At 37.2% G+C, this 27,740-nt stretch overlaps 1 protein-coding gene across 5 annotated transcripts in view; it reads left to right on the top strand.

Moving 5' to 3' along the window:
• Window positions 1–27,740, top strand: part of dpp6b (dipeptidyl-peptidase 6b) — a 204,673-nt gene that overhangs the window by 124,687 nt on the left and 52,246 nt on the right. For all 5 annotated transcript variants that reach the window (XM_067454122.1, XM_067454123.1, XM_067454121.1 and 2 more), the window contains one exon: window positions 25,768–25,882. In XM_067454122.1, the coding sequence (XP_067310223.1) occupies window positions 25,768–25,882 (115 nt within the window). The remainder of the gene's footprint in view (window positions 1–25,767; window positions 25,883–27,740) is intronic.

Below are 27,740 nucleotides of genomic sequence, written 5' to 3'. Positions count from 1 at the left end.
AGGGGCTATATTTGGAGTGGTGGCGGCGATAAAGTGGGTCTGATAGACGGGATTAATTGGGAATTGCGTTTGATGTTTGGAGCCCAGATGAAAAAGAACATCCCCCATGAAGTACAATTATGAGCAATCAGTTCAGGCTCGGCTCTGACAGACAGGAGCGTGTATTCACCTGCCCTTCAAAGAGTGCCTGTCAGAGCAATAACAGCGACGTGTTGGGAACAGCTCAGCTCTGACAGGTCTTTGGATGGCGATTATCACCTTAATAATGGTCTCTATACGCCGATGAAGTTCTAATCGAAGAACCTGCTCTCTGCTTTGTTCTGCGATCATTAAAGAGATTTGATAGAGCCACAATCAAACTTAATATTCTTCTATTAATGCAGGCTTTTCTCTTTGTAGGAGGGTCTCGTTTAAAGTTGTCTCTTTAATAACTTGTGCATTTGTGTGTAGTCTGAAAAGGCACTTAGAAGAGAGTACTTTTAGCTTAAACATTGCTTTCTAGAGGGCTGTGTGAGAATTGCTGTGATTTTTAGATGGCTGTACTCTGCATATAATTCCTCCTTTTTGTCTTTCATCATATATTTCTAGAGGTGATGATGGATTTTAATATCTGTCTGAGATGTCATAGTGTGACTCTATTACACGATTGCACTTGTTCTTTCTTGACATACTGATGAATCTTACCAAAACATATTCCTGGTCACTTTTAATACCAAAACCAAAAGGGGACTATTGCATATTATTTTTTATTTTTGTTTTGTAAATCACATTTTCTCAATAGTGATTCTTACTTCATAGATTTGTACTACATATTGTATTGTCAAGTACTGCAATATATAAAATGGTTAAAATGAGATCACCATAACTTAAAGACTATAAATACTGATAAATTATACATTATTTTATATCATTGGATTTTGGATTGCATCAATTGGTAATGTTCATAAAAAAATATTGTTACAATGCTGAACTCTTTAATTATTTTCTGCAACTGACAATGTGATGTGTGTTGCAGTAGTACTGTCATATGTGACAACCGCTAGCCTATACCATGCTTTATTTTATTTACCATTTACCATTTTAGGAGTAAAATTTACATTTGTGGCTTCAACAACCACATGCATTTTGTCTCAGACCACCTTCTGAAGTGGTTTAAAGGTGCAGTGTGTAACATTTATGAGGATAAACTGACAGAAATGTAATATAATATACATAACTATGTACCACTAAGTGGTGTATAAAGATCTTACAAAAGTTTTTATGTTCGTAGAAAAAGCCATTTCTATCCACATACACTGCGGGTCCTCTTACAGTAAAGTCACCATTTTGCGCCGTCATGTTTCTACAGTAGCCCTAAACAGACAAACAGAGGACTAGCTACTCTCTGCTGTCTCAGACGATGACATCTTTGTCCTGTGTCGGCCACCTTAGCTTCTCTATGTGCTTTGAAGGGGAGGGGTGAGTGGTGGGCGGTTACAATTTGCAACCTCACCATTAGATGCTGCTAAAATTTACACAGTGCACCTTTAAAGGGTTAGTTTACCCAAAAATGAAAATTAGCACTTGATTTACTTGATTTACTCCTGTATTGCATATGGAGGTCAGCCGGAAGTTAGTTAATTTAGTATAAATTTAGTATAAAGTTTTAAATATGAATATTTCTCTTACACAAATGCAATGTTTCACTTCAGAAGGCCTTTTTGTTGCATTATTTTCCTGTTTCTGTGAAGCTACTTTGAAACAATCGTCATTGTAAAAGCGCTATATAAATAAAGTTGACTTGACTATAAAGCTGGGAAGAGGCAGTTATTTAACTCCGTTTTATAATTTGTCTAATATAATTAGTCTGAAAGAAGAATGTCATATACAGTTAGGATGACTTGAGGGTGAGTAAATCATGGACTAATTTTCATTTTTGGGTGAACTATCCCTTTAAGTGATTGAATACACCTGGTATTTTCTAGCCTAGAAATCTAGACGCACCCTACCGGCAGCAAATCTAATCTGCCCGCGAGTGTTGTCTAGCAACTCTCAATACCCTTCTGAGCTGTAAACGCCAAACTCTGGTCGGGCCAATCACATCGTGTATAGAGTCGGGGCCATAATGACGACGGCCGAGTTGCGTTTGCGTGCTTCTAGCTAACACAGAAACTGGCGAACGGCGGTCTTTTGAATAAGCTTTGACCGCGACTCTGGAAGACTTGGAGTTAAGCTTTTCTCTGAGAAAAGAACAGAACAGCACTGAAGTCATTCTTAAAATCCCTTTTTAAGAATGACTTCAGTTCTGTTCTTTTACTCACACACCTGTACCCACTTTCCATATCTTCTCACTGCTCTTTCAGCTTAATAATACAAGTTTTAACATGGTTTTTAAATTTACTGAAGAAACTATAAGTGGTGGTTGCTATGGTGTTCTGGGTGTTTGCCAGATATTGTTTATTGGCCACTGGTTCCTAGGCTCAGGTCCTGTGTGTGCTGTATGGTGTTTTTTTTCCCCATTCACCAGATGAAAATCGTAAGTGTGTTTGTTCGAGACTAATAGTACACCTCTGCTCAACAGGATTTGAGGTGTCATTTATGTCCACATGTACAAACCGTGTGAGTTGTGCATCACTAACTCCTAACTCAGAGTTGCTTTAGCAAACAGCACTAATACTATTCTGTTAGCTTTCATTCTCAACCATCTCCATTCAAGCTATTTTTCTTCCTCCCTCCATCACCTATGTGACAAATCACAACATGTCTTCACTAGATGTTGTTTCTGCTGCTGCAGTATGTAAGTCATTTTTTTTTAGAAATGTGGTCAGTTCCTTTCAGCAATGTAGCAGATTGCTTCATGACATATTGCTCCACACCATAAATGTTATGATTAATCCAGTTCTGTTCTGCAGCATTTCTGCAACAATGCTATTATTTAATTATTATTTTTTATTGTAGTGTAATATTATATAAAAGTTTGGAGTCAGTAATATTTTTAATTTTAATCTTTGTCTCTTATGCTCACAAAGGCTGCATTTATAAATGTTTAGCCTGGATGCCAGCCGAACTTAGCCCCGCCCACAAATTTTTTAGGTCAAGCAGTTCGGTCTGTACTCGATCCATAGAGAAGTAATTATCTCTGAACAGAAACTGTTCGGACCAATGAAATCATTAGGGCGGGCTTTAGACAATGATGGACAGATAATAAACACTAACGTAATCATGCACGTCATCAAAGAGGCTTGGATTATATTTGTTCAAATCCTAAACGGAGAGCTTGTTTGTTTATGCGTTCACCTTCACGATTTCTCTCAAAAATGATGATCATGTAAGTACTCTGTGTATCATTAAATTCTTTAATTTTTTTACAACACCGGCTAAGATCATTTATTCCAGCGCACGTGCAGACAGGGTTGCCAAGTTTTAACACAAAATCCGCCAACTACTAGCCCTAAACAATAGCTTCTCAGGGGAGGGGGTGTGTGATGGTGTTGAAAACATGGCGTTTGGGGGGTAAAATGTGTGTTATTTTGGTAAGGTTGCCTGCTAAAATTCACACTAATGGGTCTATATATCACATAATAGTCGCTTCAACCTGCGGACATGAAAAACAACCCGCAGAAAAAACGCTGACTTGGCAACACAGTGCAGTTGAGCTCTGTTGACATTTGACAACTAACGTAATGCGTCACTTGTGGTTTTAGGTCTATCCAATTGATGTCTTTCCTGGTTCGGTTGAAACCCGCCCCATAATCAGTTTTGTTCATATTTTGTTCATATATCTGAGGGAATCACCTGTCAATTCCGTTGTATCTGTGTTACCCTCGGTTTCCGGTTTTATTTGGCAGAAACGCTTTACTCTTAGCAGTGTGAACAAGTTTCATAGTACCCACTACGTCAAAATATAATTTTAAACACACTTAAATGTATCTGATATGATAAACAGAGCTGCGTTACCTCAAACTCGTGACCAGAAAAGCGCAAATGGCGCTGGCGAAGGTGTCCCGTCATAATAAAAGTCCCGTGTGATCGGCAACAATCGCTCCAGTGGCTTTGCTCAGCTCCTTCAACACTCGGTCCTGCTCTGCTTCATACTACAGTGACGTTAATAACCGCAACCATGAAAATGATTTCTGCCCAAGTCCTATCCTGATTTTTTTTTTTTCCCACTGGCTGTAAGGTGAAGACTACATGTCCCATGTTTCTGCACTCTAACCTGGCGTCATCAAACTACACCTTTGTTTTGAATAGGCGACCTCTAGCGGATGAAAAAGTTACATAGTGTAGCTTTAAATATTTGTCGAAATTGTGAAACATTTTATTTCAGTATTTTTTAATTGAATAGGAAGTTCAAAAGAACAGAATTGATTTGAAATTGGTTATGTTCCATAAGATTCCCATGATGTCTGAACCTAAACTTTTGAATGGTATGCATATATATAAATATACACATATTTTTATATGATTTTTGCAGAGCTGTTTTAATCTGTCATCTTGATTGAGATAATTATAATGGGTCTTTTAAAGACGGTCTCTTTTATGCATCGTTTAGCTGTTGGTCTTGATGTGCCAATCAACTATCCTGTCTATTTCACAGTTGTTAAGTGCCCTTCACACACAGATGGCACTAAGTGCTTTCCTCCACAAATGCTGTTGCTGTCAGATTTAACATGATGGAAGATAAAAGGTGATCATGTTATTGCAGGCTAAATATATGGTGTTGTCAGAAGAAAGCGTTGAGATATTGTTTCAGATGCCCCGTGCATCTTCACTCGCTGATGTTTTTATAATAAAATGGAGTGCTTGCTGTCAGAATGGAGAGACGAAAGATTAGTAACAGTAAAGCATTTATAAATTGGTGGGAAAGGGATACCCCATTATGACATAACAATATTTCACATGATGACCTCTGGGAAATGAAGTGAAACATGCCTGGCGGGTGTTGTGACAAAGATTGGCCTATGAATTCTGCATTCGTATAAACAGATATGAATGCCAAATGAAGATGCTTGTTAAATGGAAGCTCTATGTATGAGACAACTGTGCTGTAACAATAGTTTTCATTCCTCCTCCATTATTTCCTGTTTTCTCTTTTGTTGTTTTCTAGTTCAGCAAATGAGAGCCACTTCTTTTCTGAGTCGCCCTCAGTCTTCTCTCACTTATAGTTTCACCTTCAGATTTTTGGGTTCTCTAATGGTGTCTTTAGAAGATGTCTACTTCATTTCACTTTTTATTTTTACTTCAAGGCTACCCTGATGCACTAAATTTATTAATGCTCGTTATCGCAGCGCGCATTTTCTGTTTGATCCGTGGCATAGCCCGTAGTTGGAAAAGGTGAGAGCAGTCAGACGCAAAGGATGCAGCAGCAAACATTAATAGGGAAAGAAAAGGGGTAATGTCTGAGGTAAATCATTAACACCATCCCCGCTTACAGTACACCTGTTTTATTAAACTAAATACATTACATTCGGCTAAAACCATAGGCTAAAACGAATGCACAGGTTACTTTCCTGAACAAGCGCGCTCCCGAGTCCGTGTTCTTCACGCTGTCCACATGAATCACGGCCCAGTTTGAAGCTGGTGATCTGGTTTCTGTTCCGGTGCTCTAGTTCATCAACTCGTGGTTCAGTGATCCATTTGGAGTGATTATCATAAAAGGGAGAATTATCTGTGAATAATGTCTGTAATTTTCGCTCTCAGAAAATTTTCTGAAAAGTCACCATAATGGCTTCAGAAGACTTAAAATATAGTGCATGGGTCATGCTACTTTTTGGCTCGTTTCCACAGAGTGGCACAGTTCAGTAAAGTACGGGTACACCGTTTCCATTATCAGAAGTTGTGTATGGTACACTAGTTCCGAACTGTACCATACCACTTTTTTGGCACCCCTACGTTGGGGTACCTTGCACAGTAGTCCGGTAAGGCAAGGCAAGGCTGTGTTTTTCCTTGTGCCAGAAGCAGCAAGAACAAGATCTGCTGTATATCGTCCATTGTTACTGTGTCACTTTCTTCTTAGCGCGAGCCATAGACTACTTTTATGCATATACGACTGCTTTTTTTCTTTTTCTTTTATGCTCTATTTGGAGAGATATGGTCTGTGCTGTCTGTGTATATGTGTATGTATGTATATATGTATGTATGTATGTGTATATATATACAGTATTGTTCAAAATAATAGCAGTACAATGTGACTAACCAGAATAATCAAGGTTTTTAGTATATTTTTTATTGCTACGTGGCAAACAAGTTACCAGTAGGTTCAGTAGATTGTCAGAAAACAAATGAGACCCAGCATTCATGATATGCACGCTCTTAAGGCTGTGCAATTGGGCAATTAGTTGAAAGGGGTGTGTTCAAAAAAATAGCAGTGTCTTCCTTTGACTGTACAAACTCAACTATTTTGTACAAACATTTTTTTTTTCTTCTGGGATTTAGCAATCCTGTGAATCACTAAACTAATATTTAGTTGTATGACCACAGTTTTTTAAAACTGCTTGACATCTGTGTGGCATGGAGTCAACCAACTTGTGGCACCTCTCAGCTGTTATTCCACTCCATGATTCTTTAACAACATTCCACAATTCATTCACATTTCTTGGTTTTGCTTCAGAAACAGCATTTTTGATATCACCCCACAAGTTCTCAATTGGATTAAGGTCTGGAGATTGGGCTGGCCACTCCATAACATTAATTTTGTTGTTTTGGAACCAAGACTTTGCCCGTTTACTAGTGTGTTTTGGGTCATTGTCTTGTTGAAACAACCATTTCAAGGGCATGTCCTCTTCAGCATAGAGCAACATGACCTCTTCAAGTATTTTAACATATGCAAACTGATCCATGATCTCTGGTATGCGATAAATAGGCCCAACACCATAGTAGGAGAAACATGCCCATATCATGATGCTTGCACCTCCATGCTTCACTGTCTTCACTGTGTACTGTGGCTTGAATTCAGAGTTTGGGGGTCGTCTCACAAACTGCCTGTGGCCCTTTGACCCAAAAAGAACAATTTTACTCTCATCAGTCCACAAAATGTTCCTCCATTTCTCTTTAGGCCAGTTGATGTGTTCTTTGGCAAATTGTAACCTCTTCTGCACATGCCTTTTTTTTAACAGAGGGACTTTGCGGGGGATTCTTGAAAATAGATTAGCTTCACACAGACGTCTTCTAACTGTCACAGTACTTACAGGTAACTCCAGACTGTCTTTGATCATCCTGGAGGTGATCATTGGCGTAGCCTTTGCCATTCTGGTTATTCTTCTATCCATTTTGATGGTTGTCTTCCGTTTTCTTCCACGTCTCTCTGGTTTTGCTCTCCATTTTAAGGCATTGGAGATCATTTTAGCTGAACAGCCTATCATTTTTTGCACCTCTTTATAGGTTTTCCCCTCTCTAATCAACTTTTTAATCAAAGTACGCTGTTCTTCTGAACAATGTCTTGAACGACCCATTTTCCTCAGCTTTCAAATGCATGTTCAACAAGTGTTGGCTTCATCCTTAAATAGGGGCCACCTGATTCACACCTGTTTCTTCACAAAATTGATGACCTCAGTGATTGAATGCCACACTGCTATTTTTTTGAACACACCCCTTTCAACTAATTCAACTAATTGCCCAATTGCACAGCCTTAAGAGCGTGCATATCATGAATGCTGGGTCTCATTTGTTTTCTGAGAATCTACTGAACCTGCTGGTAACTTGTTTGCCATGTAGCAATAAAAAAATATATGAAAAACCTTGATTATTCTGGTTAGTCACATTGTACTGCTATTATTTTGAACAATACTGTATATATATATATATATATATATATATATATATATATATATATATATATATATATATATATATATATATATATATATATATATGAGCTTCATGAAGATCCTTTAAAATTCTCGTTTTATGTTCCATGAAAAAAATTATACCATATGGCTGTAGAAAGACATGATGTGTGTGAATAAATGATAACAGGATTTTAAACTTTTAAACTATACATTTAATTATCTCCATAGAGATGACGGGTAACAATGTGAAAACCAACTGAGTGGTTTCTCATGGTTTGGAATGTGCTGTGGTTTGTTCACTGGTCATTTAAAATGTTGGAGAATCTCAGGGAATCAGACAATGAATACTACTTCTTTAGCTGCAGCTAAAACAGCTTTGATTCAGGTCATAGGTGCAAGAAACAAATCTAGAGAGTCCTTAATGGCTAAACTAATGCTAGGTGAGCTAACAGATAAACGACAGATGACAGAAAGCTTATATTGCTGCAAGCACAGGTGTTTTGTCTTCTGCCTAAAATAAAACACTCAGCTGCTGCAAAGGTCATCCCAAAATCAATAACATTTCAATTACAAGCAAACAAGTCTGTGGCATATTATGCCCTGGAGTAGATTTCTTGAGAGATCTCATTTTGATGCCTTCTCAAAGGTCTTTATATCATAATATCAAACCATAATGTTTTTTGAAGATGGCACAAGAACATTTTTCAAGCAAAAGATTTATTAGGGTTAAAATGATAACACAATAGATAAATTGTTCAAAATGAGTACCACCTGCATTGTGAAATGTTGTGGGTCTTGTTCATAGTTAATGTTATGAAATACACGAGTGGTTCTGTGAGTCATGTTCAAAATGATGTCGAAGACATAATAGGCTCTCACTTGGGAGCCCTAATCAACTCTTAATGGCCCTTTCACACCTGCCTTGTTTGGTCCGGAATTTTCGGACTTTTCCGTTTGGTCCGAATCAAAATTACAGGTGTGAAACCTTCCCTGTACTTCCCCACGAAATTCGGTCAGACGAAAAGAGGTAGTCTCGGTCCGGATCAAACTGAACACAGGTTCGGTTCGTTTCTTGTGTATGTGCATTTTCTGTATAATTTTTCAGTTCAAAGCCAGGCCTAGTACTTGAGTTCATGTACTCAGCCCTTGTACTGGGCTAGATGCCCCATATGTTGTGATTCCCTTTTTGAAATCCCATATGTATATTCTTCCATGGTTTCTGTCTTTCCCTGGGCAGAGTCTGCTCTGCACTGTTTCTGTGTATGTAATAGTTCCATCCCTGTGTAAGAAGAACTTACCGCAGAGATCTTCCATATTTAGTATTGCCCAACAGGTCAGTCCAAATTGTGTATGGGATGTGGCCTCCATAGCGTCCCTCTCCATTGGCCTATGTGCACTTTCCCAGCATTACGATGAAGGTCATGCCTGAAGTAGGAATAGAGATCCGAAGCACTTTACCCATAAAACAAAAACATACGAAAGGAACAGCAGCTACGACCATCTCCATGTCCTGTCCCTTCCACTCCATTGACATCAAGAATATCAATGTGGGCTTATGTGGGATGCTGGCGAGGTTATGACTTTAAGGGAGCAGTTGCCAAAACGGAATGCTATGCCTTTCCAGCATCTGTGTCTCCAACACTCGTAACAGTTCAGTGGTTGTGAAGCTTTCCAGAGGGACCCCATTTCGATTAACTTTAAATATGACTGATAGATAAGGAACATCTTGATTACTGATGTAACCCTTGTACCCTAATGGAGGGCACAGAGATGGGATATGCCACCTGCCACAACCCTGAACCACCCCACTGAATGGCCGGCATCTCTGCAACTCAGCATAAACCTGAAAGAGTGGATGCGTGCCGCGATCTTAATCGTATGTATTTAGGGATTGGCTTGACATGCAAATTCCACTTACCAATTCCATTAGCCATTATTCTACAACTCCGAGGTGATCGGCTCCCAAGTGAGACCCCATTTGTCAGTTTTTGACATAACAGGGGTTACATTAGTAACCAATTCTTTACTCTATTTGGACACCTGTGTGTACTCGAGGAGAACTGACTTCATACCTCCACTAAAAATCACAAAAACACAAGTTGGTTTGAATCTTAGGGTATGTTTACACTAGCCTGGATGCCAGCCAAACGTAGCCCCGCCCACAATATTTGAGGTCAGGCAGTTCGGTCTGGACTTGATCTGTTGTGGAGCAACTGGAGCTGTTCGGACCAAACAAATTGTCAGGGCAGGCTTTATACGATGATGGACAGATGATAAACAGTAACAGAATCATCCACGTCACCAAAGAACGCTTTGGTTAAATTCGTTCTAATCCTAAATGGAGAGCTTGTTCGTATTTGCATTCACCTTCACTATTTCTCTCAAAAAATGTCTTCTTATGATCGTGTTGTTAAGTACTCCGTGTATCCTTAAATTCTTTTTACAACACTGACAAAGTTCGTTATTTATTTGTCGGCCAAATAAATAAACGGCCAAAACATATGCATACAAATTTTAAATTTTTTAGTTGAAAATGGTGTGTAAATGCCCCTTTTTAGTGTCACTGTATATATCAATATCTCTATATTTTGGACGTTTCTGATTATACAGATGACTCTATCAGTATCCAACTTAAACTGAAGGATACTGTACTCGAACTAAACAAAAAAGCCCCTCAAAATTCTTCCTAATGACACTCAAGGTCAAATATCAATTTACAACCAGTGAGGTTGTAATCCAAGAACACAAGAACCGATAGCCAAATATTAGAGGGAACAGAATAATGAAGTACATTCGGACCCACTTTATATTAGGTGGCCTTAACAATGTACTAACATTTAATGAATCATTTGATATAATGCACTTATTGTGTACATACATGTTTTTACATTGTTCTTACATTTTAAAAATACACTGACACTTCCCTTACACCTAACCCTACCCTTAAACCACACCACCAAACCTGTCCCTAACTCTACCTGTATCTCACCTCAATATCAGCAAAAGTGCTTTGCAATACAATTTGAACACCGTAAGTACATTGTATTTATTTGTTGATGTAAGTACATAGTACTCAAGACCACCTAATATGTGGCCTTGAGTAATAAAGTGCATTCTAGTGGTCAGTCCCATACATTTTATTATCTACTTATACTTGATTTCCTTTCAGCTCATGGAAGAATTTTTAGTCAACTTATAGCATTTGTAATTGTTTTGTAAACTACTGTTTAAAAAATCTTTCTCCATCATCTTAACATTAAAGGTTGGGCAAAAGCCAGCATTTTGACTCCTTGAGACCAGCAGCAGGGGATGCTGGAAATAGGTGAGATTACAGTAGAGAAGGGCAGCTTTAATTAGCACCTCCTAATTAAACGCCTGATCTGGTGTACCAATACAACAGCAGTGAAGATCAGATCACAAACACAGCAGCACATCAACAGTACAGCAGAGTGCCTGATGCAGATGTCCTTAAGGTTAATAAATAGATTTTATTGTGTGGGTGGAACATCACAGATGCCGTATCATTTAACAGCTGCTGTGCGCAGACAGGATGTGATATACAACACAATGATGCTTCCTCTTCAGCTAATGCTCTGGATGCTCCATATACTTCTGAACCAAACATGGAAAATGTGATATTTTCCGTGCACAATCGAGAGGGCTTGTGTCTCTTCAATTATAAGTTCAAAAGCTCTCAGTCGCCACTTCAGTCTGAACCATATCACAATCAGAGTGTTTTCTTTAGGCCTGGCCTATTATTGTGTTACGTGTCCTGCCGTGGCATCTCTTTCAAAAGACCCTCTGACCCTTGTGTCAATGGGCTAATTGCACCTATTGGACTTGGTTGTGTCTCTACTGAAGATCCTCCAATTTTCCAGCAGTATGTTGTTTCATTTGAATGACATCAGGCGGATGTCTGACCGGTTAGACCTGAATCTGATCCTCTGAAGGCATGCATTCTTAATTTAGAACTTAACATCGATTATATATTAATGGCTTGACATAGATTAATCCTTGATGTATGGAGTCTGTTTTATATTGCTGATGTGGAACAATCAATTGAGCTAAACGCCGGCCAATGTCCAATCAAAACCGGCCCAGTAAAAACATTCAAAACATGCCACTCTTAAAGCAAATACACAGATTTTAGAATATTGTGCGTTTTCAGATTTCCATAAATTTGTATTCATACTCCATTTTGTGAATGGCAGGGAACAAACAAAAACACTTGCGCAACTCTGTTTCTGCTCCGGAAAAACAAACTCCATCTACTGTCCCCTTAACGCTGTGTTCTTTGGTAAGCCGAACAGGGTTGTCTTGCCCTGACAAACAATAACACACTTCTTTGTTGATTTTGTGAAGTCCTGTGACCTGTGCAGTGCAGCCGACAACTTCCCTAAAGCTGAGCAAAGAGTATTGATGATCATTGATTTTGCTCTCTCGCTATGGTCGACGTGTGCGTGCGCGCCCTTCCGGGAGAAGTGCCCATACAAGGAAATTTCGCCTGTGTTGACGACACATAGGCCCATAGGAGGAGAAGGAGTATTTTTTTGCACAGAAATACTTCATCAAACGTCCAACTTAATTTTTTAAACTTCGGCCATGTTTAGCATGGAAACTATAACAGTGCAGAAAACTCAGAATGCATGAAATAGCATTGTATCCAATCTAATTAAAATTATTTTAGTTTTTGTAGCCCAGTAAGGAACAAGTTAAGGATGTTAATTATAAATTAATTGATTATCATGTTGGTAAGTACTGTGTATCCTTAAATTCGTTTTTTGAACAACACCGGCAAAGATTGTTATTTCCAGTGTGCGTGCAAACAGGGTTGCCAAGTTTTTACAATAAAACCCACCAACTGTAGTCCAAAACAATACTGCAGACTCGGCAACACAGTGCAATTGAGTTCTGTTGACATTTGACAACTAACGTTATGCGTCGCTCTGATTGGTTGTAGGTCTATCCTGTTGAGGTCTTTCCTCGTTTGGTTTAAACACGCCCCATAATCACAGCCCAATGGAGCACTTTCAGACTCATATTCTGACTAGAATTGAGTATGACCACGTCAGGCTATGTATGTCTCAGTACTGATGTGTTTTGTGTTTTTTCATTATTCGTTTTTATTTTTATTTTATTTTTGCGACGGGTTAACTCAATCGCATTGGCTGCGTTTCAGTTGGCATACATGTTTGTTCCAAACAGATTTTTCAATAAGAATTACATTAAGTTTCAAATGACCAGTATTTATTGGTCCTACACCTTTCAGTCCTTTTACAGTCCTGCTGAAAAATTCAGCATTGTTGGTGACCAGGTAGACCAACACTATACCAGCTCTAACAAACCAGTCTGGAACCATGGAATTCATAATGGGTTATAATACATTTTCAAGCAAGGAGGTACAGCAAGTCTTCGACGGGAATAGGGCGGATAATCCCTACCGGGGCGGCGCTAGCAATTTTGGGGTAAATTTGCCAGATTTTAAAACATCATTTTGTTTTATTTGTTACTCTTTGGTAGATTAATAAATTTCTAATTTCTGTTACATTACTAATAGTGCTGTTACTACTAATAAAACCGATTTCTTCATTGTTTGGATTTGAATGATTCTGATTCCGATTCTTACTTCCGATTTCAGTTCTTTTCAATTCTCGATTCCGATTCTTTGAGGGGTGGAGTCAAAACTTGTCACATCGATATTCAATGCTATTTTCAATACCACAGGGAATGAAAACACTGCATATGCTGTGAAATAGATATTTTTAATATAATCATTTTTTTTTTGTCCGTCTATTGAAAGTCTAGGCAATCAAAAAAGCACTTTTTAAAAGCATTTTTTAGTTGTAAATGGTGTTGTGTAAATGCCCCTTTTTAGTGGCACTGTATATATCAGTATCTCTATATTTTGGATGTTTCTGATTATACAGATGAAGTAAAAATTTTTTTAAATCTAACTTAAACTGAAGTATACTGTACTCGAGAAAAAAAACACCTCAAAACTCTTGCTAATGACATTCAAGGTCAAATATTAATTTTACAACCAGCGTTCGCCGTGTTCAATGGTTTTACTGGACTGAATGAGAATATGCGGGTGCGTGTCAACTCGCTGTTGTTCGGAGAGGGGAGGAGAACACAGCTGGTATCGATAATGTAGAAACTGAGTATAAAGTTTCAGATATTATAACACTAGTTGCACTGTGCTGACCCAGGCTTTTTAAAAGTGAAATAAATCTACACTTTAGAGCGTTGCTTACACTTCCGGAAATCAAGTGGCCTCTATGGAAAACCAAAACTTGCGCGTTGTGAACTGATGATCGGAATCGAAAACAAATTTTCTAAACAATTCCAATGGCATCGTTATTTTTAAAATGGTTCCAAGTTAGAACCGGTTCTCGATGCCCAACCCTACCCAAAAGTGCATGGGCCCTTAGAATCGTCCTAACTCCACCCCCATAGCGGTGCCACCTGATCACTAATGTATGGAAAAATTTCAGAATCTATATGCTAAAGCAAAAGCAGTCAAATCGCTTTCTTACATGTGTCCTTTAAATTAGATTTAACTCAACAACATTGCTGAATAATTTGTCTCTTATTCAGCTGTGCTTTCCTGGCTCTGACCCTACAAGGACACTTAGGAAATCCCATCCGATAAGGCTTAAAAGATCCACCTGGCTTGCTGGGCAGTGACAGTTTGTATTTCAGTGAAGCATCAGTAGATTGAAATCACTGATGCCAGTCATCGTTCTGGCCTCGGTGAGCGATAAGCCCCAACTTTGTCACTGCGGCGATCACTCTCCCTCTCCTCTGCCTATTGTCATCTCGTTCCCTGGTTCCCCTGGAAACAAGAGATCAGGAAAGATACATTTCATCCTTCATGACGAGTTTCTGTCCTTGTTCTTCTGAACCTTCTTACTGAGGAACACCAAACCATGAATGAGGTTTGTAATCTTTTATCCTTATAGAAAGAGTAACTAAAACTGTGATTTTTTTTTTTCTTTGCTCATGTACGAGAAAACTGAGCTTGAAGTTTTTTTAACAGGCGTATTTTTCATGAAAACCCACAGGGAACAAACTTCATCTCAGAGTGTTTGAGGTTCCCGAATCTCACATAAAGTGAGGCTCTTCGTTCAATCGAAAGGTCAGAAGTTGAGATAGAATCTTGATTTTCATTTGGAGGATTTCAGAAACCTCTTCCGTTCACACGGATCCCGGTGGAAATCTTCTTAACACAGGCGCAGTCTCCTGCTGAGCCCCTAAGAATTAAATCCCTCTTGTACAAGATGAGAATGTTTTCATCTGTTTTGCTTCTGTGCTTTGTTGGACAATTGCATTCGCACTCGTGGGACAACACAGATTTCTGTGTTTGCCAAATAGACAAGCAAGCTACTACAAAAGGGATTATTTTGAAAACTCAGATGTTTGAAAGCCCTTGACGATTTATTGTAGGTGGTGTGTACGGTAAGCGTGAACTTGTTAGTATTTTTATGTATTTGACTTGATTAGTGCTTTTAACAGACAGAAAATATATCACATATACAGTTCTTCAATTTACACTACAAAATCACTATTATAGCAGCAGCTGAAAGTTTTATTTTATTTTGTTGTCTCAACTAAATAGTGCAGTTTTGAAATTTGCATTGGCCTCATATTTAATATAGATATAAATGTATGACATAGATATAATAAATATAAAAATATATTTAATTATATATTTAACTTAAATAAATATATAACATATTTTTTAAAATAAATTATATAATATCTTTTAGGTTTTTCCTTTCCAGAGATTTCCAAAGCAAGCAGTAGTCTGGCTATGAGTAACCCACTTCTAGCCAAAATAACCTTGAATTTGTTGTTTATGCTAAGATAACGTGCAAGTGTATGATATTCCATCATGTCAGTAAAGCCAACAGTGATAAAGGTGTTTGATTTAATTGGCTATAGTTAGACGTCTGTTTTCACTGACAGCTCAAATTTTGCCGCCTTTAAGCCTAGACACCAGGGCTGTGTTTGGGCGGCTATTAGATTTTAAATGTAAAATTGCCTGCTGGGATAAAGCTATTCAGTATAGGCCTATACATTTTCTGTACTGAAAGGTGAAATAACTAAAAATTAATTGCACCCACTGATGACACCATTTGTTTGCAGATGTTGTCAGGTAACAGCACAAACTGCCACAAATTTAGTGCGATCACAATTTGCACATTCACAAAAATGCCCCTGGATAATGATATAACAACATAAAATAACATGGGAATATCACACCTCATCTATTTGCTGCCAGTTTTCAGTGGTTTTTAATTGAGAATCAGAGAAATAGTAGCCTGACAAGCCAGGCCCACATCAAGAACATGATAGGATAGCGCTACAACCAACCAGAGCAACGAAGGTGAAGCAGAGCACTCGCGGCAGATTAGATTTGCTGCCGTTAGGGTGCTTCTAGATTTCTAGGCTAGAGAAATAGTGCTGACATTTGTGAATCTATAATGTAGGCCTAAAAATAGAGATACGGATTTACACTTATGCATTTGGCAGCTGCTCTTATCTAAAATAAAGCATTCAGGTTAGTGCTGCTAAATCGATTAATCGCGATTAATTGCATCCAAAATAAAAGTTTGTTTACATAATTGTGTTTACTATATATAATTATTATGTATATATAAATACACACACACACACATTTTTATATTTAAGAAAACTGTTATATTTAAATATTATATATATATATATATATATATATATATATATATATATATATATATATATATATATATATATATATATATATATATATATATATATATATATATATATATATAATGTAACTCTTTTTCTCTTTTTAAAATAAATGCATGCATTTGTGTATTTATATACATAATAGTTATATTGTAATTAAATAATTTGCATCTGCATATATGTGTATTTAAATGATAATTGCTGAAATATAAATACACCATAAAAAAATATGAATACACCATATAAACATGCAAACATTTCTTAAATATAAATGTGTATTCAAATATACATATTAATTATACACAGCACACACACATATATTATGTAAACACAAACTTATTTTGGATGCGATTAATCGCGAATTTAAATTTTTTCATTTGACAGCACTAATTCAGGTTATGCATTTTACTACTTGTTAGGTAGAGCATTTTTTTTGTGTTTGTTTTACCTGAACAATAGCATAACCATGATCCAGCCTCTATATTCCAACCTGTATTTGCTCATAATCAAGGTTTTTCATTGTTATTTAACCCATCTGTCCAATGAGTGCTAGACAAAGATGTTATGTTTTCCCCTGCTTGTCTCACTGCACTGTTTTATGCCTGACAATAGATTTCAATTTCACCCTTGGAAGCCACTGAGCGCTTTATTATGATAGTGAGAAATGGGAAGATTCGGTTTTTGGCATTTCTTTTAGCAACTCAATAGGAGTTATCTCTTGAAAGCTATCTTCTAAAGACAGGTTTAATAGAAAATGTTCAAACAAACTCTTTATTTAAAATCACTGGACTACATAAAAACACAATGACAGTAATGCATATGAAATTATAAAACGTGATCCCACTGGTAAATATAAGAAACAAGTTAGAAGTTGTTTACAGTCATTGGAAAAACAACACGTAATAGATTGCAAATTGTTTTTTGCCTTTACCCTGGAAAAACCACACCTTGCATAAATGGATTACCAAAAATACATAAAGGAGGGCGTTCCACTCAGTCCAGTGGTGAGCAGTATTAATTCAATTACATATAATGTGGAAAAATACTTTTGCTTGGTAAGACGAAGCTACAAATCAGAGGACTCAACCTGGAACCAGACAAGACTATAGTGTCGCATGATGTCAAGTCATTGTTCATGTGCTGACAGCACAGGTGGTTGAATTCGTATGGGAAAGACTGAGATGTGATCATACTCTGAGTGAGAGGATACAATTGAAACCAAAGGAGGTTTGTGTGCTGCTGTTGGAACAACATATTTTAAGTACAAGGATGCGTTTTACCGACAGAAGCATGGATGTGCGATAGGTTTCCTCTGGTATAACAGATAGTGGCTAACATGTATATGGAAGAGGTAGAGGTAAAAGTGTTGCTCACTTATAAGATGGAGGTCCCAAGCCATTGGTTCAGATATGTGGATTATATGTGGGTGAAGATCAACAGAGAGGATATAGCTTCATTCTCTGAGCATATCAGTTGAGCGGACACAAACTTCCATTTTTAGATTGTGCCATAAAACTGGCTGGACATTGGAAACTACGAGTGGAAGTGTAACATAAGACTACCCATACAGACCCATATCTTGATTCACACCATCCGTTCGAACAAAAACTGGGTGTGATTCACACCTTGCAACATAAAGCAGAGCGTGTACCCATGTATCCCGAGGCCAGAGGACAAGAAAATAACTACATTAAACATGCACTTAAAGGGTTAGTTCACCCAAAAATGAAATTTTTGTCATTAATGACAGATCCTAATGTCGTTTCACACTCGTAAGACCTTCGTTCAGCATTTTTATTTATTTGTTCAGCATTGTCTTCTCTTGCCTGTTTGTTTTCAATCCTCAAATAAAGCTTCAAACGGTAATGAATCAGTGAATCGATTCATGATTCGGATCGCCAATGTCACGTGATTTCAGCAGTTTGGCAGTTTGACACGCGATCTGAATCATGAATCGATTTACTGATTCATAACCGTTTGAAACTTTATTTGAGGATTGAAAACAAACAGGCAAGAGAAGACAATGCTGAATAAAGTCTTAGTTTTTGTGATTTTTGGACCAAAATGTATTTTTGATGCTTCACGAGATTCTAATTAACCAACTGATGTCACATTTGGACTACTTTGATGATGTTTTTATTCCCTTTCTGGACATGGACAGTATGTGCGCATACACTTGCATACTCTCTCAGACCAAATATAAAATATCTTAAACTGTGTTCCGAAGAAGAACGGCGGTCTTACGGGTGTGGAACGACATTAGGGTGAGTCATTAATGACATCAATTTCATTTTTGGGTGAGCTAAAGGCTTTAAGGAATGTGGTTATCCAGATTTGGCATTTATTAAAAACAATATAAGAAAAAGGCAAAACAATCGAGAGAGGGTGTGCAGTGTCAGTATAGACCATGTGATCATCACCGATGTGGCTGTATTATCTCAGAAGTTATGAAGTTTTTTTTTTACACATCCCCGTGTATTTTGAACCAATACAAATTGTTTACATTAATGGTTGTGCATTTAAAGGGGAGTTCACCCAAAAAATTTAAATTATTTTATTAATTACTCACCCTCGTTCTAAACCCATAAGACTTTCGTTCATCTTCGATCACAAATTAAGATATTTTTGATGAAATCTGAGAGTCTGTCCATTGACAGCTACGCAACTGAAACTTTGACGCTTTAAAAAGTTCCCATGTCTATAATGCTGTTAGAAACCTTGCCACACTGCAGTATGGAGAGATATGTGTGCTCCATTGATAGAAGAGGAATTTCAAGGGAATACCATCAGCTCTAGCAAGCATTTTTTAAAAGAGTTTGTTTAAACAGTCTAGCCTATGCTTATACAACAAATAGTTCCAGTCCAGGAATTTTAAAAATTCAAGCAACACTGATATATACTTTTATATATTTTAGCACTTTGAGATTTTGTTTAATATAAAGTGCATTATAAATACAATTTATTATTATTATTATTATTATTATTATTATTATTATTATTATACTCCAGCAGCACTGTCCCTTTCTTTGTATGATCATTTTCAATTACTTATTTTATAGGTTGCATTGTAATGCCAGTGACAACGGACCGAATAGCTGCCTTTATGAATTGATGTGCCATTTAATTATTCACTCAACTGATTACTTTAGTGATTTATTGAATATATTTACATTTGAACAGCTGTTGAAATGCATTTTACTCCCATTTTTTACTCTTTGGGGATTGCTTCTGCCTTCTAAATACCCAGAATAACCAGAGCTACATTTGCGATGACTCTTTTCTGAGCAAATTATTCAGTCAAATCACTTGTTTATGCAACATGGCTTTTTTTGTTGTTGATGCACCTCAATTCATTTATTTGTTAAATTTGTTGCTATGGTAGTTTGTACGTGTTTCCATTCATCATTTTATGTGACATCCCAAAATGCACAAAAACACAACAAAGTTTGTGATCACCCAACAATGTATTCAAAAACATAATTCTGTTGGACACAAGTTAGTTTTGTAGATTTTTGACAATAAATGCTCATTTTAGACTGATTTAGGATATGACCCCCAAAATATGACCCATTAATGATGCTGCTAGATCACATGTCGTGCAGTAATAATCTGTCCAGATGCGTACACTTCTAAGACTAGTTTAAACGTTTTTTTCCCCTTCATTTTTTTTTTTTAAGTCAGTTACTTTAAAAGGTAGAATGAAGTAGCAAAAAAAGAGAATATTTGTGAAATAACTTCATTGACTGGATGAAGACGTACGGAATTAAAATTGCGGGTTGTGTGAATACAAAGGAAAAGTACTATGCCTCTTATGAATAATAACTTTGCATAAGGCTTTATAGTTCTACTTTAGATTTTTAATGGACCCCTTTCATTTCCAAAGCATGAAATTAAAAGATTGAATCTGTAAAAATAAAATATTGTACATTAGCTCATCCATAATATTCTGTGATATTGCTCATTAATTAAGCTATTTATTTATACATTTTTCAGTTGAGAGGTTGACTAGAAGGTTCCAGCTCAAGCAGACGCAAAATTGCTGCATTTCTCTACGTCAAGTCAAAGCGCACAAACCGCTTCATTTTATTTATCACAGACAGCATTCTTATCTAAGACGAGTTCAACATGCAGCTGTTGCTCTCGTGCTGCGAATATTGGATTTTGAAATTAAAGATGACTCGCCTGATTTGCCTTGACATTGCGTCTTTTGTTTGTTTCAGATAAACCTTTCACTTTGAGATTAAACAGCATACGTGCGTATAAATGCAGACTTTACACACATGCAAAAAGCTTGGCTTGGTTTGTTTCGAGAATTCTCATTGTTCTCAATTCTCAAGGTTGTTTTTGAGAAATATTAGTAAAATGTGAACTGTACAGTTGTTTGTTTGCTTTAACCACTTTATAAACTTAACCTTGTTAACTGTTTCAAAGTCATATACGTTTACATTTTCTTTAGAAAACTACAAAGCCGTCACAATGCTAAAGTCTTGTGAGTTGTTTCCAGGTGCTCTAGGTTGGTTTTTTATTATATTCTGGTTTGGCTTTTAGGGTGATCTAAATGGTTGCTCAAAATAACCCATCTGATATACATCGCCTTTTTTCTTGTCTATTTTGTCATCTGCCAAGTGAATATCCTACGTCTGATCACCTTGAAAATTAATAAGAAGGACACCTTGGGTATTATTCATGTATGTAACTTAAAAGATGTGGGATGAGTTAGTGTTTGGTAGCTGTATATGAACAAAATCAATTTTTTCAAGGTGATATTTCATCTGTTATATTTTTGAATTTATCTGTGTAAATTGAAATGTAAGCTGTCAGAGAGAGCAGGAGGTTGTTCACTGAGCTGTCTCGTGTGATAGGTAATGGAGACAATCAACCTTCAGTGTTACTGGAACATTTCATGAGGCATATTTGTGGCTGTCCTTGGATCAAGTAAAACAATGAGTAGAGTTCGAAACCAGCTAATTATGCAAAATAACTTATTTTTCTTTCATGAGCCACTCAGGGCCGTTTCATGATGGAAGTGTTTAGGATTATTGTCAGACATACTCTACTGTTCAAAAGTTTGAGGATCTTTACGATTTTTAAATGTTTTTGAAAGTCTCTAATGCTCATCAATGCATCATTTACTTGATAAAAAGTACTGTTTTCTATTTGAAAATATCTTGATTTGTAATTTATTCCTGTGATAGCAAAGCTGAATCATGTCACATGATTTTAATATGCTGATTTGCTGCTCAAGAAACATTAATTATTATTATCTGTGTTAAAAACAGTTGTTCTTCTTAACATTTTTGTGGAAACCATGATCACTTTTTTCAGGATTCTTTGATGAAAAGAAAGTTAAAAGGAACAGCATTTATAATGTCATTGTAGATGCCTTTACTGCACTGTAAAAAAATATTGTTGGTGTAACTTAAAAAGTAAATAATCTGGTTGCTTTAAAATATTGAAATTAAGAGTTTGAGTTAATACAATGTAGGATATATGTATTTATTATTTTAATATACCATATATACCCTATTCCATGGATTAGGGTATACTTTGATTTGATGTTTGGTTCAGGAATCACACATGCTTTTGAGAAAGTTAGTTTAGCAAATAGACACTATAGCAATTAATTGATCTTTATTTGGACAAAGATAGATTTCAGCATTAAGTATAATATGATGTGTTGACATTCAATTGCTGAATGTATGTGACTTGTTTTTTCTCAGTGCATATGCATTGTCATCACTGCTGTAATGACATTTCAATAGAGGAGCTGTTTCATTAGCAGTAGTTTTGCGAATGTTTCCATAGCAATGGACTGCTTTAATTGGGCACTAGACAAAGAGGCGTTCGAGCCCATCATATTTTTTACGTCATTGGGGTCAGATGAAATGGTGGTATTGCGTATTGTAATTAATGCAAACTCCTGTGCCTTACTGTTGAATTTGTGTGTGTGTGTGTGTGTATATATATATATATATATATATATATATATATATATATATATATATATATATTATATTTTATTATTTATATATATAATATAAAATCAGCAATCATCATATATGTATATAAGCAATTATTATTGTTATTATTTATTTATTTATTTATTTTATTTATTTGCTGTTGAAATAAGCCAAAAGCATTATTTACAAACCCATTCTCAGAGATTAAAGCAATCCACTGAAATCAGTGGGTTAATAATTGCATGAATTTTCACGTTCATAAAACCACCTCAGTATCTGATTTTCTTGTATGTATGCTTTCCATTTTTTCAGGAATCATGATTTATTTATGCACAAATTTGTGTTTACAATTAAAAAAAAAAAACTTTATGTCAACTGGTTCCATGTAACTGGGTTAAATTAACATTGTTTAATTCAGCTAACTTAAAGGTGCACTAAGTAATTTTTCCATCCGCTAGAGGGTGCCTATTCAAAACAAAGGCGTAGTTTTATGATGTCAAGTTTGAGCTCAGTATCTTAAGACGTGGTCTTCACCTCACAGCCAGTGGTAAAGAATCGGGATAGGACTCGGGCAGAAATCATGTTCATGGATGCAGTTATTAACGTTACTGTAGTATGAAGCAGAGCTGAGCAAGGCCACTGGATCGACTGTTACGCAAACACACACCTTTCGAGCAGCGGGACATTTATTATGACAGGACTCACGGGTGCTATTTTAGGGCCCTATAATTTCCGCGATCACGGAATCACGGAATTGGCATATTAACGCGGAATCTGGTGTTAAATTTAGGCAAAATAATTTTTGCATTTTGGTAATTCACTAACGTTGGTTATTTTTTGTTTTAATCAGGCTCTTGTCCGTCGGGCAAGTAAAATTCTCTTTCACTTGTCCCTTCAAAAAATCACGCATTAATGCGTTATGCGACAAGCATTAATGTCGAGCCCTTATATATATATATATATATATATATATATATATATATATATATATATATATATATATATATATATACATACATGAAAATAGATTTTAGGAAGGGGGTCCCTCATAAAGGTTCATCATATTTGGGGGTCCCTGACCTAGAGTACAAGAGAGAGGCAGCACCAGAGGAAAGACTAGGCAGGAACACCAGGAACCCGTAACTTGATGTAGATCATGTAGCGCCAGTCTTGCTGCCAGGTAGAAACTCACAGAACCAGAGGCTTGACACCTGAGAGTTTAACAGCTGCCCTTGTCTTGCTGCCAGGCAGAGGAGGTCAGTGTCCAGGAACTCAGGCAAGAACAGACAAGACAAGATAACAGGACCTGACAAGAAGTAAACACAGAACCAAGAACCCGAAAATAAACTGAAAATAACAATGACGAAACGAGAAACAAGTAGGCCTAAAGAAATAAGTACTAAAGCAAGAGCTAAAACTAAAACTAGAGTGAAAAGGACTAAACAAGGGGGCATGGTAGTGGGAAACAGGGAGACAGGCCACGATGAGCACTTGGCAAACACAAAAGACTTGTTTGACTTCATGCAATGCTGCACTGACCGATCAGCGGCTCGCTTGAAGAAGTGAATGCCGGTTAGAAATGTTGTCTGTCTTGAGACAGCACAGTCGCGCATTAAGTAACATCTTGACTTATAAATAAAGAGAATGTATTGATATAATGATCTTTTTCAAAGTTATATGACATTTGAGATAAATCAGTAAATAAATGTTTTTTACATTGTACGGATGCTTTTGGTCTTAAAGGTGAACTATGTAGTATTTTTGCAGTAAAATATCCAAAAACCACTAGGCCAGTGTTATATATTTTGTTTAGTTGAGTACCTACAATATCCCAGATGTTTCCAACTATTTGTAAATTGTGAGAAAATTGCTATTTTAACTAAGGACAGGGACGTTGCAGCATTGCATTTGAGAGAGTCGCCTGTCAATTGCGTCATATCTGCGTTACCCTCGGTTTCGGCTTTTATTTGGCAGGAGCGCTTTACTCTTAGCAGTGTGAACAACTGAACGCACGGAGTAACGTCATAACATCGTTTTAAACACACTTAAATGTATCTAATATGATAAACAAAGCTCCATTACCTCAAAATCATAACCGGAAGAGCGGATCTGTGCAGGCGCCCAGCAAATGAGTCCCGTCCCGTCATAATAAAAGTCCCGGTATTCGCAAGGCGGGTATTTGTTTAACAATCGCTCCAGCAGCTTTGCTCAGGTCCATAACACTCGGTCCTGCTCTGCTTTAGACTACAGTAACGTTAATAACCGCATGCATGAACGTGATTTCTGCCCGAGTCCTATTTTTCACCGGCTGTGATGAGAAGACCACATCTCCCAAGATGCTGCGCTCACACTTTGCGTCATCAAACTACGCATTTGTTTTGCATAGGCGCCCTCCAGTGGACAAAAGCTGCATAGTGCACCTTTAAGGAATATTACATCAAAATGTAAGATTTGTACTGAATATACATACATATAACATAAGAAATACTAATATATTTGGCTGACACAAGTTATAATTTTTATTTATTTATTAGAATTATTGATCAAAATGTATTTCATTGGTCAAATTGTTGGCTGTTTATGATTTGCCAAGCAACAACATGGTAAATTAATACAGGTGTGTTTTTATGCTGCCTTCACATGCTCTCGGAATTATCGTAAATACGAGTTTCCTAGGTAAAAATTGCACATGAACGCCCTCATTTCAAAATTTGAATGTGATGAGCTCATAATCACGACTTCTGATAGCACGTGAAGGCGGCATTAGTCAACATCTCACTCAGCTCATCCAATCAGAAAAAAGACTAGCTGTTATACACATTTTGTTCTTAAGCCAATCTGTGGTTGTTTATTTTTTATTTTTTTAAAGGGCTTCCAAACATTAGTGGATAATTGTTCCTCTCCTCTTTTATTTGTTCAGCTCAATCCCTAGGCTTACTCTGCTCTTGAAATAGACTAGTACAGTTCAGAGTTCCCTGGTGGTTCCAAGCCAGACAGGAAGCTGTCCTGGGCAATTAAAATCCCTCCTGCTCCCCTGATTATGGGGCTCCACCAGACATCCCAGCGCTAATGCTGCTCTGGCCTAATGACTAGCTCAATGGTTCCCAAACTTTTCTGCCGGGCCCCCCTTTTGTAGAGAAAATAATATTTTCAAGCCCCCCCAAACATGCATCCAGAAAAAATTCTATTTAACTTTTTTTTTTCAATGTCTAATTTATTCCTACGATCAGAGCTAAAATTGTTCAAGTGTCACATGATCCTTGGCTTATAGATAGACATTAAATGTCTATGCTTGTGTTTGACAGGAGCTGGTTGGGAGTAGCCCTCAGCAGAGGAACTGGAAAGGAATCGCCATCGCCCTGCTGGTCATCCTGGTCATCTGCTCTCTGATCGTCACGTCCGTCATTCTACTTACACCAAGTAAGGGCTGTAATAATGCAACAATTGATACAACATTACAAGTCGAACTTACCCTGGCATATCTTAAGATATGTCAGTGCCATTTTTTTTCTCAAGATGCACACCAGTAACTCTAACCCTGGATTAATCTAAACCCTCGTTTGTGAAACCAGGCCGTGTTGTTTGGCATCCTTTTTACATCCCCTATTCAAGAAAAAACACAATAATTCTTTAACATTTCTAAGCAAATGGGAACCTTTGCTTAAAGGGGCTACATGTAGATTTCAGAAACCTAGAAAGTCTAGAAAAGTGATTTATTGGAAATAAAAAGGGGTAAACCCTGAAATGTATGGATTATGGAACTATATGAAGTACAGTGCCTTGCAAAAGTATTCGGCCCCCTTGAACTTTGTGAACTTTTGCGACATTTCAGGCTTCAAACATAAAGATATAAAACTGTAATTTTTTGTGAAGAATCAACAACAAGTGGGACACAATCATGAATTGGAATGAAATTTATTGGATATTTCAAACTTTTAACAAATCAAAAATTTAAAAATTGGGTGAGCAAAATTATTCAGCCCCTTTACTTTCAGTGCAGCAAACTCTCTCCAGAAGTTCAGTGAGGATCTCTGAATGATCCAATGTTGACCTAAATGACTAATGATGATAAATAGAATCCACCTGTGTGTAATCAAGTCTCCGTATAAATGCACCTGAACTGTGATAGTCTCAGAGGTCCGCGCAGAGAGCATCATGAAGAACAAGGAACACACCAGGCAGGTCCGAGATACTGTTTTGGAGAAGTTTAAAGCCGGATTTGGATACAAAAAGATTTCCCAAGCTTTAAACATCCCAAGGAGCACTGTGCAAGCGATAATATTGAAATGGAAGGAGTATCAGACCGCTGCAAATCTACCAAGACCTGGCCGTCCCTCTAAACTTTCAGCTCATACAAGGAGAAGACTGATCAGAGATGCAGCCAAGAGGCCTATGATCACTCTGGATGAACTGCAGAGATCTACAGCTGAGGTGAGAGATTCTGTCCATAGGACAACAATCAGTCATATACTGCACAAATCTGGCCTTTATGGAAGAGTGGCAAGAAGAAAGCCATTTCTTAAAGATATCCATAAAAAGTGTTGTTTAAAGTTTGCCACAAGCCACCTGCAAGACACACCAAACGTGGAAGAAGGTGCTCTGGTCAGATGAAACCAAAATTGAACTTTTTGGCAACAATGCAAAACATTATGTTTGGCGTAAAAGCAACACAGCTCATCATCCTGAACACACCATCCCCACTGTCTAACATGGTGGTGGCAGCATCATGGTTTGGGCCTGCTTTTCTTCAGCAGAGACAGGGAAGATGGTTAAAATTGATGGGAAGATGGATGGACCATTCTGGAAGAAAACCTGATGGAGTCTGCAAAAGACCTGAGACTGGGATGGAGATTTGTCTTCCAACAAGACAATGATCTAAAACATAAAGCAAAATCTACAATGGAATGGTTCAAAAATAAACATATCCAGGTGTTAGAATGGCCAAGTCAAAGTCCAGACCTAAATCCAATCGAGAATCTGTGGAAAGAACTGAAAACTGCTGTTCACAAACGCTCTCCATCCAACCTCACTGAGTTCGAGCTGTTCTGCAAGGAGGAATGGGCAAAAATTTCAGTTTCTTGATGTGCAAAACTGATAGAGACATACCCCAAGCGACTTAAGGCTGTAATCGCAGCAAAAGGTGGCACTACAAAGGATTAACTTAAGGGGGCCGAATAATTTTGCACGCCCAATTTTTCAGTTTTTGATTTGTTAAAAAAGTTTGAAATATCCAATACATTTCGTTCCACTTCATATTGTGTCCCACTTGTTGTTGATT

Source organism: Pseudorasbora parva, chromosome 9, assembly GCF_024679245.1.
Source record: "Pseudorasbora parva isolate DD20220531a chromosome 9, ASM2467924v1, whole genome shotgun sequence".
Taxonomy (NCBI): Eukaryota; Metazoa; Chordata; class Actinopteri; order Cypriniformes; family Gobionidae; genus Pseudorasbora; species Pseudorasbora parva.
This window is presented reverse-complemented; position numbering and strand designations above follow the sequence as displayed.